Below are 17,267 nucleotides of genomic sequence, written 5' to 3'. Positions count from 1 at the left end.
AGGAGAGGCTGAGAGCGGCCGTGCTGCAGGGAGGGAGCTGGCGTGGCAGCCCAGGCCCATGACAGCTTTCCCGAGGGCATCATCTTAGAAAGCGGCTCTTGGGAGGCCTGGTGATTCAAGGGGAAAGCTCTGCAACAGTCATTCTGGGAAGTTTCCATTTGAATTGCTGCAAAGGGCAGTTTTTCCATGATAAACAGATTGCTTCAGTTCCCCAGCAGCAGTGGGAGGGGGGTCACTGCCACCCCCTCCCTCCACAGCCCTTCCTCACGGGGCCCTGAGTCACCCTGCACCCAAAGGCTCGTGGGCACGTGGTGGGGCTGGGCTGGGGCAGGCAGGGCCCTGCTGGAATCGGTGCCTGCGGAGCCCTCACACCTCAAGGGGAATTCAGCTGGTATGGCTTTGAGGTCAGACGCTTGTTGGATATCAAGAACCAGAGAAAACCCCTCCCCAGCTGCCTCCTGACTGGTATGAGCAGAGCCAGGGCCCCCTCTGAGGCTCCTGGGCCACGCTCGGGCCATGCCATTTGCCAGCCAGCGCCCTGGTGCATTGCTGGGGTCAAAAGCTTTGGCTGGACACGCAACATGATGGCAGTCCCTGCCTCCCCACTGGCCTTGCCCCCATACTACCCAGGTGTGCTCGCTCAAGGGGGGCTGCCCAGCACCTCACGTTTAACCTGCACCCCCAGAGCACCACCTCAGCCTTGGCTGTCCCCACTGTGGCTGCTGCTCACACAGCTGTTGCAGCCTTTGAGGACAAAACATCACTCATCTCCTCCCTGGGCAGACACCGAAACCAGGTCGAGTGGCTCCTGCCCCAGCCAGCTCCAAGGCAAACATCTAAGCAGCAGAGATCAGCCAGGGGGAAGAACCCCACTCCCTGTGCCTCTTTAATCCTATGGAATAATGCACACCATGAAGTGAAATCTGGCTCCAGTCCAGCACTCACTGAAGGCAGTGACAGACCTCCCACTGCTTGCACTGCGAGCAGGAGCGAGCTGGGCTTTTTAACCAGCGTGGTGCCAGCAGCAGTCAGAGCCCCCCGAGCCCCGGCGTCACCCGCACAGCGCAGGCAGCTCAGGCACCTTGCGAGGCGGCTGCCCGTGCCCACGGGTCACGCTTCATCCCAGTTACACCAGTTTCACAACCACATCCTAATGCCACACGATAATCATCAGCGACCGCGTCCACTCGGGATGAAACGTTCCCCCACACCCCCCCTGAGGTGACAGCCCGCTGCCGCGTTTGGGAGCGGCCCTCGGCGTGCCCACAGCCCCATTCAGGCAACAACACAGAGAAGAGTGAACTGAGTGAGCTCTCCCACGAGCTGCTCGGCTCCACGTCCGTGCTGTGCACCTCCTCAGGCACAGGTGCAGATACGGGCTCCACACACACCCCGTGATGAGGACCAGTCACATCCCAGGCTCGCTGGCTGCATATTCATCAGTTCCTTCACAGCTGAGCATATCTTTTGCCTGTTTTCTAGCTGCCACTGAAGAGGCACACAGCAAGGCTACTGGGAGAGCCCTGCCTGGCAGAAGGGAACCCTGCAACCCTTCCAGCAGCACCGTGGGCTCGAGGGAAGATAAAGCTGTACTGCAGAGAGAAAAGTAATTACTCCTGCTGCTGTGACAGCTCTGGCGACGACAGACCGCTGCCACCAGTTCTTGGCCTGAGCTGTTGTTCAGAAAACAATCAAGTGGCATCCTGCCCTGAGTAATGGATCAGCAGTGGGGAGAGCAGATGAGATGGAGCTCTGGGGATGAGCCCAAGGCTGCAGAGGACTGACCCAGCTCCTCTCAGGGGTTCCCCAGCCAAACCTGAGGCTCTGCACAGATGTGGGAGCAGCCAGCCTGGGACTTCCCAGGCTCCCACATTCCTGAGGGCAGCAATATGCACAAAAGGACATGGGGGACCTACCTCGTTACTTTCAGGCATTCCTCCAGCGTTGCTTCTTGCAAACAAGTCCCAAGCTCCCGTGCTTTCCCTCAGCTGCATGGTGTTACCCACAGCCTTCCCCACTTTTGCAGCTCTTAACGAGGCACATGCAGTGAAAAGCCCTTCCCAGGCAGAGCTTTACTGTTTGCTTGTTTCCAGAGGCCCTGGGTGTAATGGCAACAACTGACTCCATGGAGTGATGTGCCTGGAGCAAAAAACACACCCTGGAGAAAGAGAAATGTCTAAGAAATAGGTTATTTCAAAATGACAGCTAGAAATATCACCCTCCATTTCTTAAAACCTCAGCAGAGGAGTGCAGTGCCCTGGGAGCGTGGGCAAGAGAGAGCAGGCACACCCTCCATTGTGCTGGCCATCGCTAGCAGTGTAGGGGTGCTGCTTGCCCAGGGGTGCTGCTTGCCCAGGGATGCTGCTTGCCCAATCATCAGCCTCAGAGCCCAGGCTGGGAACAGACACCTTCAGTCTAAGACCAGTTAGCAGCTTCTAAGCTGGCCAGCTGCCACCACGAGCTCTTTGGATACTTCTCAAGTGCCATGAAGTGCCCGGAGAAGGGCAGTGGGAAAGGTCTGGAGTGTGGGGGCAGGGGTAGGGGGGGGACTGTGAGAGCTGTGGCACATGCCACGGGTCAGGGTTACAAGACACGAACCGCCCGTGTCGCATGGCGAGAGGCAGCGTCAGCGGCCGCTGGCTGCGGTTCCGCGGCCTCGGCCTGGCACAGACACTGCCTCCAGCCCTGCAGAGCAGCACCAGGGCTCATCCCACCCCTGCCCCGTCTGCCCGGGCATTCCCCACCCTCCCCTTCCACCCCGAGCATCACACTGAATGTCTGAAGGGAAAAAGAGGCTTGCTCAAGACTTGCTGCTTTCTTCCACAGTGAAGCAGCTAAAGCAGAAACAGCAATTATCTGGTTCAGTCTGATGCTGCTGGCCTGGAACATGCCATGACAACGTGTTTCTTGTTTCAAAGCCTCTTTTGTACTAGGACACAGTTCAAGGGATCTTGCAATGCCTGCATTTGTAAACACAGGGCACTTGCAGCTACACGCTTTGCAGATGAAAGGCAGGGCAGAGCAGAAGGGCACTTCTCCCGCCGTGGCCGTGTCACGGCCGGGGGATCGCTCCCCCTCGCTCCCCCTGCTCCCTGTCTGCAGGAGGACGTGCTGATTCAGGCACTCGGGAGCCCTGGGGCTGCTTAACCACGTGTGGCCCTCAAAAGTCACAGCACGTTCAGAGGAATGGAGCCCTGGAAAAGAAAAGGGGAAGAAAAAAAAAAGGGGGAAAAAAAATCACAGCAAAAAATGTGCGTCACTGCAGATTATTTTAGGCCCCGGTCCATGCATAATGCAAATAAGCAGCTCCCGGGGTACATGGCTGTAAAAGCACCCAGCAGCACAGCGCTGGGTTGTAGGAGCTTTCCAAACAGGTGGTGAAAAGCTAAAATTATGTGCGTCCGTGTCCTCGGCGGGGTTAGGAAGGGCCCTCGCTCTCGGGAAGCCTCTCATCCTACCTCCACGGGGCTGGCGCACAACGGGACCCAGACCTGAGCGAATTCTAGAGCGTGTCTTTCCTTTTGAGGCAATCCTGCGCGGGTCTGAGCCAAAGCCCACTCAGCATCGCAGCATCCCCCGGGACCCTGTGACTGCCTCCTGGCGCTCGCTCTGCACGCGCTCTGCCCTCAGCTTCGCTCGGGGCTTTCTTTTGCCTTTGCCGAAAATCGTTGTACCCTCCTTGCCTTCCTTCAAGGAGTCGCTCGGGAAGCCCTATTTATGGGTTGAAATGCTGCTGAAAGAGTTATTGCCATGTTATTCAGCTGTTGTGCCAAGCCTGCATGGGGATCGGGTTTCTGCTGAAAGGGTGCCAGGCACGTCTTTTTCCAGGAACCAGCAGCCGTATTTAGCCTCCGGCTGCACATGAAAGACTGCAGTCGGAAACGTGACATTGTGTCAACATTTGAGGCAGGTCAGAGCTGGGTGAGACCATGAAAACAAGTCCGGGGAACTCGGCACAGCCGGCCGGCGCGGCACGGGCTGCCACGGGCTGGCACCGCGCCGGGAGTCGGGCCCCTGGCCGCCCGCCTTGCCCCCTCCCCTCCCGGCAGGATGGGGCATGGGGGCTCTGCCGGGCTGGTGACGGTGCTGGGAACGGGGCTGGGGGTCTCTGCTGTGGGCAGGGAGCTGCGGTCAGGGCATCCATCACTCGGGGGATGCCTGAGGGCCCTGAGAACTCACCTGTCCCACTGGCACCGGGCCATAGTGGCGGAGAAATCCCCAGCCCGTAATTAGCCTCCACTTCCCATATAAACCCTGTCCCTTCCACTGGGTTTCACCAGTTTAATTCTGCTCCGTGACTGAGGATCTGGAGCTTCTGTGAGTCCTCCCACCATAGGACACGGTGGGTCAGAAGGGGAGGGAGAGCCGTGGAAACCAGCCAGAAATGCATCCGTTAACGAGGCTGCAAACGCCGAGCACCAAATGCTGTCCCCAGAATGGAGTTATTCACGGGCATCATCAGCGAGATCAATATTTAGCCCTAATTGAAACAAACACAACACAAATATCAGGAGTTATGGAGGCCCCAGATAACACGGGCAGCTCTGGTTTTTACTAGCTGACGTTACTTTCAGCTCACAGCAGCCGCAGGCTGACGGCAGCCCCGGGCACCTGCTGCTTCCCCGGCGTGGTCCCGGAGGTGCCGCAGCCCAGGCCGGGCAGGAGCCCGAGCTCGGGTGCAGACAGTATCCCCCCATCCCACTCTGCAGCAGCGTGGGCAGAGGCACTGGGCAGATGGCCACCACCTCCAAGCTCCACTGGTGGGGCCCAAACCAGCAGAGCCACAGGAGAGCGGGGCAGGGTGCCAGGGAGCAGGGGTGGCACGGGCTGGCTCCAGCCCTGCCCAGGCTCCCAGCCACACCGCCATGGCTGTGCCTCCCGGGCTCTCCACGGGGCTTTCCCCGCCATGGAGAGACCCCTCGCCTCGCACGCCCCATGGCCTGGAGCGGAGGGTGGGCACTGTGGAGCGGAGGCAGCAGCTCTGCCGCAGGGCTGAGGGACGCTGGCCAGGCAAACCCACTGCTTCTGAAAGGAAAAAGCTCTTTTTTGCCTCCAGGTAATGGGCAGAAGCCTGCAGAGACGAGGCATCCTCCACGGCAAGGGGCTGCTTCCTCCACTTCCCGCTGAGCCAGAAGGCCAGGTCCACAAAGTACTGAGGAGCCAGCAGAAGAGCCAACCAGGCCCTCCTGGCACCTGCCTCACACTGGGACAGAGAAAAACCCCCAAAGATGCCAAGGGAGTGAAAATAAACCCATATCCCTGGGGACACGGGTAACGGGACCGTGAGCTGCCGCAGGGCGCTGGTGGCACAGGAGCTGTCAGGGGAGCACAGCCCCGTTCCCACTGTTGCTGCATCAAAAGCACAGGAGGCAAACCCTTGTCTTCCACAGGAAAAGAATTATTTTATTAAGTATTTTTAAACAACTACTTAACATCTACTCGAGATAAAAATATGTACAATCTCCCACCTTGAAGAAGGCTCCAAAATATAAACACTGTACCTCTCCCTAGAGAAAAACAGAAAACTCTTCTCTTCAAAAAAAGGACAACCCAGAAACAGGAATACATTCATATTTCTCACTTCTTTATGCTCAAGTAGTTATACAAATAATAGACATCTGAAACGCTTTACCTTTAATATATTTATATAATATATATATTTATAAGGGGATTTTACAAATAAAGGCAACAACTGTATACCAAAAAAAACCAAAAACCAACAACAAAATGAACGTTAGAACACAACCTGCAATCAAGCATAGTGCATCTCAGCAGCTGGTGCAACAGGAGGGCGAAGGGAAGTGCACAGACAGGGGCTGCACAGGAGCGCTCCAAACCAGGATGAAAAAACCACCCAAAACCCAGCGACTTGCAGCCAAGGTTGGTTGTAATTAAAAAAGCAGCCAAACGGGATGTGATGTGGAGGAAGACCCTGGCACTTGAATGGGACAAGCGTCAACACTCTAACCCTCTTTCTTTAGCACAGTAACGCGGGCCAGGCTCTGCCAAGGACACCAAGGGCTCAGGTGCTCCAGCCCTACCGGGACGAGGCTCCTCTGGGAATCTCAGCCGGTCCCAGAGGCGCTCGGCCGGTGGGAGCTGCCCCCTCCTGCCCGCCCCTGACCCCCACAGCCGCTCCCATTGCCAACGGGCTGGGCCTGGCAGCGCTGCACAGCAGCAGCCAGCGAGGCCTGGAGTCAGGAGCAGCACACCAAGTGCTCCCTGGGGCGTTCTCTCCCCTGGCCAGCCCAGCCCAGCAGCGGAACTGTCCGAAGGGGCGCGTTAGCTCAGCAGCCGTGCGCTGTGTCAAGCTCCCAAGCAGCAGCTACGGTTTATTTCTTATAAAAAATAACATGTATAAAATAATCAGCAAAGGTGTGGAGAGAAACCCGTCTTAAGTCTACCTGACTCCGCAGTGACCGCTGCTCTGCTCCTCCCACGCTGCCAGAGGCACGGCCGGACCGCCAAGCCAGGCTGGGGGCGGCCACGCCGCGGAGCCGGGCGCTGCCGGGCCAGCCGCTGCGGCGGGGCCGTTGCCTCAGAAGCCTCAATGACAAGTACCGTGTCTTTTTACCTTCACAGACCCCAAACCCAAGTCTGCCTAATGGAATCTTTGTTTTCACAGCTTTGCAATATAGTTGCAGCTGACAGAGTCAACTGTTGTTCTGTAGACGCAGAGAGGACAAGGGGGGAGCACAAAACCCTGCTTTTGTGGTTTCTTTTGGGAGTAGTTCTGAATGGCTAACTTGGGCACATCCTTCATCCTTCTCCAAGCTACCTGACAAGCGAGAGAAAAGGGGACTTGGCTCCCTACACACAGTGAACCTCATCCCCCCACACCTCAGTCCGGCCAATGTACAAACGTGAAACAGGCTCGAACTAAAAACAAAGGGGAAAAAAAGGGGGAAAGAAGAAGTCCCACTGCACTTAGTCTTTGGTTTCCAAGTTCAAAGGAGGAATCTGCTTCAAGGCTTGAAGCAGGGCTGAGGAGTCGATAGGGGAATGGGCTGGTACAGGAGAAGGGAGTCTCTGGGGCATCAGCAGAGGCGGGGAGATTTTGTCGGGGTTCATGAAGCCCGTCAGCGCGGCGGCAGAGGCCGGGAGGCTGGGGTAGAGGACAGGGACGGAGGCCGGGTACCAGCACTTCTCCAGCATGGGCAGATAGGCCGTTGCGGAGGGTGGGATCAAATAGAAAGGCAGGCACAGGGGAGGCTGGTGAGCGTGGGGGCCCAGGAAGCTGCCGGGAGAGCCCATCATGTCGCTGCCAAAAGGGCCCTCGTCCTCCGGCGACTCCAGCCTGCTCCGTTTGGCCGGCGGGTCCTCAGTCTCTTGCTTAATCGAGCTTATTCTCTCCTGGACAGCGTACTTGAGGTCGGTATCCTTTTTGAAATACTGCTGTTCGCATTTGGAGTCACTTTTCTCCAGCTCTCCCCCGTACCCGCTGTCCGTGTCCGTGTCGCTGCCGCTCTGCTCGCCGCTGGAGTGAGCGAATGTCCTCTGGATCACGGGCACGCAGTTCTTGCCGTGGCCCTCCGCCGCTTTGCCCAAGGACACGGGTTTCTCCTTCGAGTCGCCCACCTTGGGCGGGCCGTCGGGGGCCTTGCGGCCGGCTCCCCCCTGCAGCACCTCGGCGGCCATCCGGTGCAGGTGGCTGACCAGCTGCGACGACTTCAGCTCCTTGCCGTTCTCGTGCTTCGCCAGGTACTGCAGCATTTCCTTGGCACACATCTGGAAGCCGGACTGGAACATCTCCTGGCTGGAATCGAGGTTTCTCGATGACAGGTCACCTGAGGAAACATTAACACAAAAGCCATTAAAAATTAACGATGTGCTGAACAGTTCCACTGCCGTCTGCGAGGGGGCTGCAGGCAACACCGAGCCCGGGCTACAGCACAAAGAGGTGAACCGATGGGCAACCTGAACTCTGCACACAGCCCCCTGCCTTCCACACAAGGGAACGTTTTTGTTTCCAACGTCCATCTGTCTGCTTTTACAGAATAAACTCAACCTGGAGCTCTGCTGCTGCGGCAGCCACCTTCAACAGGTGCTGAAACGGGGAGCAGAGCGAGTCAGGCTGCGCCTCTCCGGGAACACCCCGGGGGAAGGCACAGCCCCTCACCCTTCCCCTCCCGGCGCAGCTCCCGGCCCCGAGCTGCTCCCTCGGCCTCCAGCGGCTCTGCTCCAGATACAAGCTCTATTGCACTCCCTGTGGCTGTCAGAGCAGGGGAAGGCTCTTGAGAAAAGACTAATTTTTCCTTTATCAGATTCACGTGAGTGCCACATGTGGAACAGGAGGAGGAAGTGCACTGAAGCACGATAAGCTGCTACGCCGGGTGCCCCCTTCGCCCGCGGAACGCAGGCTGGCCCGGGCAGGGAGGCACCGGGGAAAGGGCTGCGTCAAAAGCACAGCTGGAGGCATTTCTCAGGCAAAAAAAAAGCCCCACTCCACACAAACAAACCTGGGCTTCCATCGTGAACAGCATGGAAAAGATCCGAATGGCTTTGGAGAGAACCTCACGGGCTCTGAACAGAACTACCTGGAATCCCTCCGTGCCTCCCTTCACAGGGCACTGCACTGACCACACTGGGAAACACGTCTTTCCCCTCTGTGGGAGCTCCTGAGCAAAGCCAGGGCAAATGAGGGCGATTAAGGAGCTCCTGCCTCCTCCCTTCTCAGGAACGAGGTGTCACAACCGCGTTCCAAAGACTCCCAGAGAAAGTCCGTGGGGCGCACGCAGGTTCTCACAGGACACGGTTTGAATACTCACCCGCTTGTAAACCACTCTGCAGAGCAATTATTTTCTGCTGCTGCTGCTCAATGAGATTGGTTAGTGCTTTCACATGCTTCAAGGTGAGCTCGAGCACCACAGCCTTCTCCAAGTGACCTAGGGTCTGAAAGCAAAGGGACAGGTTGGTGTCTGCCCTGGGGTCGGCCACGCACGCGGGAACCCGACAGGGCTGACAACGTTTGCGAGTAACAGCGGCAGCACCGGCTCAGTCTGGAGCAGAGGCTTGCAGCCCTGATCCTGAGCAGCCTGGGACTACACACGATGACGCTCCACGCAAGTCAGTGAAAAAGCAGGCTCCACAATAGGCTCTTAGGGCTATTTTCAGACCAGCCACACAGCTCAAAGAGAAGTCTTTTACTTCTCTGCTCTGTGGCCGCTGCTGGCACCGGGACATGAGCAGCAGGAGGGGAACTGGGGGGCCCGGGGCAGCTACCGCAGGAGCCCCTTGGCTCCCAGAGCCCCTCAGGGCTCGGCTCCCAGGGCGGTCTGGGACACGCTGACAGCTCGGGCATGCGGGACACAACGCGAGGTGTGCGGAAACGAGCGAATAAAACACGCAAAGCGCCCCAGACCGCGTCCGGACCGGCAGCCCGGGGCCCGGCGCCGGAGCAGCCCCTGCCCGAAGGCGCGGGCTCCGTCCCGCCCCGCCGCGCCCGCGTACCGTCAGCTTCAGGTGTTCGGGCAGCAGGTCCTTGAGCTGGGCGATGCACTCGTTGATCCTGTCGCGCCTCTTCTTCTCTATCAGCCGGTGCGGCAGTTTGTACGTCTCCTGCAGGGCGGGCGGCAGCGGGTCAGCGCCGCCGGTCCCGGCCCCATCCCCGGGCAGCGGCGGCCGCTCCCGGGGCAGCCTCCGCCGGGAGAACTGTCCCTCCCGGGCCGGGCCGCCACGCGGCAACCCCTCCAGCCCCATTTACCTTATTGTCTTCGCTCCTCTTTAATCCTCTCCTGGGCTTGTAAACTTGGTACATGTGCGCGAAGTCCAGCCTGCACGGGCGAAACGAAAGCAGCCAGGTTATCCCCGTCCCCGGGGGCCGCGGCGGGGCCGCTCCTCCTCCCCCCGCGCCCGCCGCTTACCCCGGCAGGTCGCCGCTGTCCAGGGCGGGCAGTTTGCCCAGGCAGGCGGGCGGGGGCTGCGCGCCGGGGACCCGCTCCATGCCGGCGGCGGAGCGGAGCGGAGCGGCTGCCGAGGCTCAGGGCGGGCTGCGCATCCCGCGCCGGCTGAGGAGCGGCGGGCGGCGGCGGCCCGGGTTAAATGCGGGCGAGTGGGTGGACGGGAGCGACGTGCGGGACCCTGTGACTGCCGGCACGTCTGGCGGCCGCGCCGCCCCCCCGCCCCGTCACATGAGCCTCACGTGTCGGCAGCGCCGCCGCCGCGCAACGTGCCGCGGGAGGGGGCGGCGGGAGGCGGCGCCGGCGCTGCCCCGAGATACCCGCCCGGCACCGCCCGCACGTGTGTCCCGCCGGGATCCCCCCAGCGGCTCGCTGGCCCGAGGGGCCGCTCTCGGGGAGGCGGCGCCGGGCGGCTGGAGCGAGGGGAGTGGGCGCAGCTTCAGCTGTGGAGCCGTGCCCCGATCCGAGCCCCGATCCGAGCCCCGATCCGTGCCACGATCCGTGCCCCGGGTGCGGGACGGGCCGAGCCGAGCCCAGACGCTCGTTCCGACCGACCTCCCTACGCTGATAGGCTTCCCCCCCGCCCCCCTGCCAAAACAGAGGCGTAAACACAGAGCCGAGTGCAGGCTGCAGCCTCACAACTTGGGAAACACGGGATAAAAAATCAGCGACAGTCAGCTGGAAAGCGGCCGCAGGTGAACGGCGGTGTGGCTGAGAGGTTCATGCGCTCGCATCTGCGGGTGCTGGCCGCAGCGGCTGCAAAAGGCTGAGCAGCATGGTGGGGGTGATGGTGCGAGCCTGCCAGAGCAAACCCCGGCTGAAGGAGGGTACAGTCATTTTCCGTGCTGAGTGCTGAACAAGTAGAGGCAAGCTCGTCAGATGAAAGGCAATAGCAGAGATAAGGCAATAGCAGAGCTCCAGCCCAGAGCCTCTGCTATCGCCTGCGAGAGCCCCGGTCCGCCCCGCGCCGGGAGGAATCTGAGGTCAGGAGGCATTACGTGAGAGCACAGAGATGTGACACGGGCGATGGAGATGGGCCTTTTACGGCTCCCGGGCAGCCCAAGGCGCGTGTCGTTACCAGGAGGAATCCTGCGGGGAGTCAGAGCCTCACAGAAACCTGCTGTAACCGTAAACGCGAGGGCCATAAAAAACAAACCCCTCTTAAGGAGATCCCGGCTGCACCTCCAGCATAAACGAGGCAGCAGCACGTCAGTGCCACGGAGCTCCTCCGAACCAGGGGCGCAGGCTCTCCCGCTCTGTACGGGATGCTCGCGGTGCAGTGCCCGAGCTGCAAACCCGGCGTGTGCAGCCCTCATCTGCCCAGCGAGCGCAGGGGCGGCTGCGAGGCTGCAGAGCCAGCCCAGCGCCCGCCACGGCACTCACACGGCGCTGGCTGTCACGGGGCAGGACCACAGCTCGGGCTGGGGGCGTCTCAGAGCACGCACTGGGCCCTGAGCAAGTTCAGCAATGACATGACCATCACAGAAAGTGGAAGCGATGCGTTTGTCCCTTCCCGCAGCTCAGGGGCAAGTAACCAGCACAGACAGTGGGTACTGAATCAGGTGGTTCCTCCTCTCTGCCTGAACGACCCAAGCTGTTATTTTCCAGACAAAGGGTGCAACAAAACCCCAAACCATACAGTTTTTAATCCATCCCATCACCGTCCCTCTGTCCAAGGCAACAGAACTAATTAGAGCTTGCCACAGCTGATTGCTAATGAAACATGAGGTTTGGGGCCAACTCGCTCTGCATTTGAAGCTCAGGCTCCGAGTGTACGTGGACAGTTCCGTGCCCGTGAGTTGTCTGACTCCTGCATGCTCCCTCAGATATTCGGTACATTCCTGCAGCGGGTGGTGAGCTGCAGATCGGGGTCAGAGGTAATCCCCAATTATTTAGCCCTTTTACTGTTCTCGTGCTTGCCAAAGAATTCTCTATATCGGGATTTACTCATGACCTTAAGGGACACTGCCAAGGATTTAGGAGTCTCCCTAAAAAGAGGATGCAAATGGAGTTCTTGCATTCTTGGGCATCAAGTTAGATTGCCGGAGAGTTGAGTTACATTTTCCTGGAGATCAGTTTTCATAAGCTAGGGCTGATGCAATCATCAATTTGCCTTCTCGATTTTGTTTGCTGAATGATTTCTGTGCAGAGGGTCCCTCCACAACGCACGAGTCAGGTGGGAGCAAAAGGCTTCAAAAGGCTTCGTTTGCTGAAGGCACGGGGCGAGCAGCGGCTCTGCCGAGCTCCCGTTCCAGCAGGGCCACGGCAGCTCCTGCCGGCGGGACTGCAGCTGCTTACAGACACAGTACGAGGGGAGGGTTTGGGGTGGGTTGGAAGGTGGGATGGGCGGCTGAGCCCCAGGACCTGCCCCCTCCCCAGGACTGTCCCCTTCCACGGTGATTTGGGAGGGAAATGTTGCAAAGATCCCTGGCACCGATGTCTGATCAGAGCCTATGTGGGCAGCGCTGGGAGTTAACAGATGGGTTGTGGATTCAAGCTTACGATAAGGTTACTGAGGGTGGTTTTGTTTTAAAATGTCTCTTACTTAATATATCCATGAAGGCCAGGCATGTGCCTGTGGCCTGTAATCAAATCGCTGACTCTCCCTCTCTCTCATTTCCAGCAATCTCGTTTCAGGTTACTGGCACCGGAGGTGAAGGAACAGCCACGTCTGGGCCCGGCGCGGAGGCTGCACCACTCAGCCCTCGGCATCTCACAGCAGCCTCGAGGCCTCCAGAGTCCATACCCATTCCTCCTTGCAGAAGGAAGAGTTTCCGTGGGAGCCAGGGTGTCAGCGAGAGCGCAGGGCAGCGCGGTGCCCGCGCACCATGAACGCGGCAGGCTCGGGCCGTGGGACGGGACCTGCACCCAGCCCAGGCGCTGGGCTGCAGCCCGGGCTCTGCAGTGCTGCAGCACCTTGTGCAGCAGAGGAGGCCTGGAGCCGGCAGCGCTGGGCACTGGCAGCTCCCGGGACACACACGTTTCATTTCCCACCCGCGGCGTCGCAGGCGCCCACGTGCCCATCGGCTGAAGGCAGAGTCCCCACAGAGGCACGGTGCGACGCAACCCACGGGCTCTGAGGAGCACTTTGGGCCCTGCCTCTCCTAGCCTGCAGGTAGTGGCAAAAGCTTGAATTCAGCGTGAGCTCTGGTGGTTTCAGCTGCATGAGTGAGTCACTGTCTCAGCAGCACAGCTGTCCCCGCTCGCTGCCGCCAGAGGAGGAACCGTCCGCGCCTCGGGATGAGTCCAGACTGAGCGTGGCCACTGCGGCCCCATCGCTGCTTAATCCCAGCGCCCAGGCTGCCACAGACCCGTGTGGATAGACCCGGGGGGAAGCCCAGGGAGAGCTGCTGTTGCCGTGGAGCCCTGGGCGAGCAAGGGGCCCTGCTGCAGGCGCTGCCCAGGTCTCTGCAGGCACGTGAGAGCGGCTGCGCTGGCACTGCCGGGCGAAACTCGCCCCAGGACTATTCAAATGAGAGCTGTTCCCCTCTTGGAGCAGGGACGTGTGCCAGCACCCAGCGTGGCAGTGGGAGGAATATGTAGGTGGAAACTATTTGGAAGTGGCAAAATTTGTGGACGTTACAATTCCTAATAAGAGACTTGAGCCCACTTTGATACTGGGCTTAATAACCCAGGCGGGTGACATCCTGCCCTGCCTCGCACCGCCAGCCAAGGCCGGGCAGCCACGCAGCTCACGCTGTTTAACCTGTTCCCCCCTGGCTGGTTGCACCATCGCGTGAGAAAGGACTCGGGGCGAGCACACCCGTGCACACCCCTGGGCTGTCCCCGCTGCTGCTCCCGGCCCTGCGGTCTCTGCGCACCTCAGCCGGGGCAGGGGAGGGCCAGGGGTCCCCCGTCCCATCTGGGGAGGCGGCTGTGGGCAGGACAGCCACTCCTGCTCCCAGACAGAGCTGCTGCTGCTGCTCCCGAGTGACAGAGTCGTCTGGTGGATGCTTTGCACAATGGTATGTGATCACATTCCTCCTTCTGCCTAACATCAAACAGTGAGTCAGCGATGAAGCTTCATCAGATGTCTCTCTGCCTTGGCTTTCATATTTGAAAAGCAGAAAGGATGGTGCTCTGCAAGTATGCAAAGCAAAGAAAGTAGGGTGCCTTTAGATCTGCCTCTTGGAGAACACCACAGCTTTTACTGACAGCATTATCTGGCACTTACATACCCCAGCAGAGGCAGGGCCACCAGCGCTCACAGTCTGAGAGGTTTGGTTCTCTCTGGGGGATGCAGGTAACAGCAGCTGTGGGGCTGAACTACATCACATCCGAGTCAAATGTTAACATGGCAGTGTTCTGAACTTGCTAATTGGATTAAAAATTACACCCCCCTTAAAAATAACAATAGAATAAAGCCTGCAGAGGCAGAGGAAGAGATGTGGGCTCTCTGAAGGATCCTCGTGCAGTTCGTGTCAGGACACAGATGAGTTAAACCTGGAGCTCTGAAGCTGAGCCTGCTGGACCAGCTCTGTGCAGTGTGCACATAAGGCACCTGCTGATCGTCTCGGGGGCCTGGGTTCAAACGGGAAATGTCATTAACAGCAGCAGAAGCTGAGCACAGGCTGTTTGTCAGGGCTGGTGGCAGCAGCGAGGGCGCAGCGGGGAAGCTGGCAGGGCAGAAGCTGGCAGGAGGCTGGAGTGCTGCCATGGGGAAGGCAGCTGAAGTTCTGCAGGGGCCACATCCCCAGGCTGCAGCTCAGGGAGGAGCAGCCCCTGTGCCACGTGTGATGGGCTCAGCCCCGCCGGGGCCAGCCGGGCCCGTGTCCGCGAGGGGCATCGAGCGGCTGCTCCCGGGGGCTGCAGTTCTGGAGCAGTTCTCTGCTGGAGGCGTGCAGATGGCTGATGGTGTTGGGGGAGGAAAAGGGAGAGCTGGCACTCTGACTCCCTGGGAGTTAACAACGTCCAACCCCTTATGAATAAATGGGAGGCAAAGAAAACACGGGCAGTAGGGGAAATGCAGGTGCACGGGCTCCTTCGTAACCGGCCAGGCAATGCATACGCAGGAGGTGGTTTCCTAGTCATGCAGGCTTAAAAAAACACTTGGACGTGAGTATCATTAAGCCCTGGGGTAGCCTGGAGCTGCCGTGGGAGAATGTAACCAGTCATTTTCTAAACAAGAAGCCAAACTTCTGCATCCAGATCCACCTCCTCCCAAACTGCCGGGCTGATCCCTTGCGCATCACGAGCCAGATGTGGCTCGGGCATCGCTCCTGCTGCAAACTCAGCTGAAATAAGCACACACAGGAATTAAACGGGGTGGGAAATATTCACAGTGGATTTGTGCCTAATCGAGATTACACACACAGTTCTGCTGACGCCGTCCCTCCGGCTCGGAACGGGCCGGCTCCGCGCCGCAGCCCCGGTGCCACGCTGCAGCGCGCCCAGGGCGGGGGGGAACGTGCCCACGGTCACGCAGCAAATGCAGCCCACCCGGGCAGGGAAAAAGGCAAAGCACACCCAAGGCATCCCACGAGAAGGACCGGCTGACAGGAATGTCTCTCACAGTGCCCTTCCCTCTGTATCAGAAGTGATCTGGCCGAGAAGTCCTGGAGCAAACCACAACTGAGGGTGTTGCTGTGTTCCCCAAATACTTTCTCTAATGAGGTTTTTAAATAGTCTTTCCCCGCCTACACTGGCAGCACGAGCACTTTCATCTCCAGGTGAATGGGAACCGAGGTGGGACTCTGCTGTCTGCTGGGGAGGAGCGTTTCCACGCTGCAGCCCAGGCGGAGGGGCCGGCAGGCAGAGCCCGGGCAGGGGCAGTGGAGGGCTCCTTATCCTCTCAGAGGTGCCTGCTGATGGTGGCACAAATATTAACCACCTGCATCGGTGTCTGAAACGCAAAGAGCAGGGGGGCTTGGCAGGAGAGGAGGCTGGGTTCCACCCTCACACCATGAGAACTGTGCAGCTGCTGCAAACCAGCTCCATTAACAGCACTGGGTTTGTTGCAGCCTGTACCTACGGAGCAACCACACACCTTTCATTCTCAGGTGGCGAGGATCACATCTGTCCTAGAGGTTTCGTGGTGGGTGTGGAAGTACTTTCCATGTCAGTGCATCTCACCTCCTCCTCCTCCTCCTCCTGCCCTGCACTCACCCACTGCTGGCACATGCTGGAGAGGGGGCTGAGACTCACCCCCCACCCCACGGGCTCACCCTCCCTGGGGGTGCCACATCCCCGAGGGGCCAAGCGTGGGATCCCTGAGCTCAGACCGTGCTCACAGCACTTTCTTTTTGTCTTTTCCTAAGGAAAAAAGGAACCATTCCCTCACGAGGTATCTGCACGGGCCGTATCCCGGTCATCTGGGGAAGCACCAATGGCCACACGAGCTCATTACAACTCTCCCTTCTGGGTTTGGAAGCTGCACGTCCCTAGGATGAAGTCTGAGGCCTGGGGAGCTGCATCTGCAGCTGCTGCCCAGATGTGGCCGCCCAGAGCCTCTGCAGAGGGTTCGGGGGAAAACCCCCGTCTGCCTCACACGTAAGCGCCAGAACAGGGGACAGAGGTTTGTTTGATAAACCTCGGCCGAGGAGACACGAAGGGCCTTTGATCTCCAGATACAAAAATGATCTTTTGATTTAAGATGATGAAAATGAATAACCATCTGCTGAGAAACAGCTCCGGACCCACGTTTTATTGAGGCCATATGGTGTCCAGGGCTTCGACGTCTGAATTCAATTAGCTGCTGGTGCCTGCGTCAGTGATTCTGTATCCACCCAGTCATGCTTTTGGAACAAATATTATAATATTCCCATGGATCCTCCAGACAGTGGGAGGTGTTTCCTTCACTGTGAAGGTTTTGGGAAGTGATGACTTTGTCTCATTTTCATCTTGCCCTGCTCTGCATTTCTAGTCCCTGGCTTCCCAGGGCTCGGAGCTTTCCCCGGGAGCTCTGTGCCAGCTGTAGCAGAGACATCCCTGACCCCAGCCTGCTCTGTGGGGCTCGTGTCTCACCTCTCCCCGTCACCCTCACAAGGAGCCTCTCCTGCACACCTCTCCTGCCCTGGGACTGAGTTTGCAGCGTTACTGGGAGCACAGCCCATTTCTAACCAAAGCCAGATCTCCTCCAGTCGCCTTTCCACGGGGTTTACTCAGGGCTCGGCGCTGCTGACAGCAACCAGCACCCTGCAATCCAGAGGGTGGCATGGCACCAGGATACTGGCCTTCTAATGGTGTGCAGGAGGGTGGCAACGAGCAGCTGCCTGAGCAGCCCCCGGCCCCATGCACAGGCAGCCCTCCTGCCCGAGAAGCCAGGCCAGGCAGAACACAATTAGCTGCTGCGATCTTTCAAATCCAATAATCTGGAAGTCCTGGTTTGTTGGTTTGTGTTTTTTTAAAGGTGTGGCTCAGCACCACACG

The 17,267-nt window shown here is 59.0% G+C and overlaps 1 protein-coding gene across 1 annotated transcript; it reads right to left on the bottom strand.

Moving 5' to 3' along the window:
- Window positions 1-5,389: 5,389 nt before the first annotated feature.
- Window positions 5,390-10,113, bottom strand: BHLHE40 (basic helix-loop-helix family member e40). Its single transcript, XM_062008637.1, has 5 exons — window positions 9,864-10,113; window positions 9,704-9,773; window positions 9,451-9,558; window positions 8,769-8,892; window positions 5,390-7,787 (listed from the first exon to the last, which is right to left on the bottom strand). The coding sequence occupies exons 1-5, from the start codon at window positions 9,941-9,943 to the stop codon at window positions 6,928-6,930; spliced, it is 1,242 nt and encodes a 413-aa protein (XP_061864621.1). The 5' UTR covers window positions 9,944-10,113; the 3' UTR covers window positions 5,390-6,927.
- Window positions 10,114-17,267: the final 7,154 nt, after the last annotated feature.

This window comes from Colius striatus, chromosome 15 (genome assembly GCF_028858725.1).
Source record: "Colius striatus isolate bColStr4 chromosome 15, bColStr4.1.hap1, whole genome shotgun sequence".
Taxonomy (NCBI): Eukaryota; Metazoa; Chordata; class Aves; order Coliiformes; family Coliidae; genus Colius; species Colius striatus.
This window is presented reverse-complemented; position numbering and strand designations above follow the sequence as displayed.

Excerpts from the sequence above, each read along its gene's own strand:
- BHLHE40 (XM_062008637.1), bottom strand. The coding sequence starts at position 9,943 with ATGGAGCGGGTCCCCGGCGCGCAGCCCCCGCCCGCCTGCCTGGGCAAA. Across the intron at positions 8,893-9,450 it reads CCGAACACCTGAAGCTGACG|ACCCTAGGTCACTTGGAGAA; the intron begins GTACGCGGGCGC and ends CTTTGCTTTCAG. Across the intron at positions 7,788-8,768 it reads GCAGAGTGGTTTACAAGCGG|GTGACCTGTCATCGAGAAAC; the intron begins GTGAGTATTCAA and ends ATGTTTCCTCAG.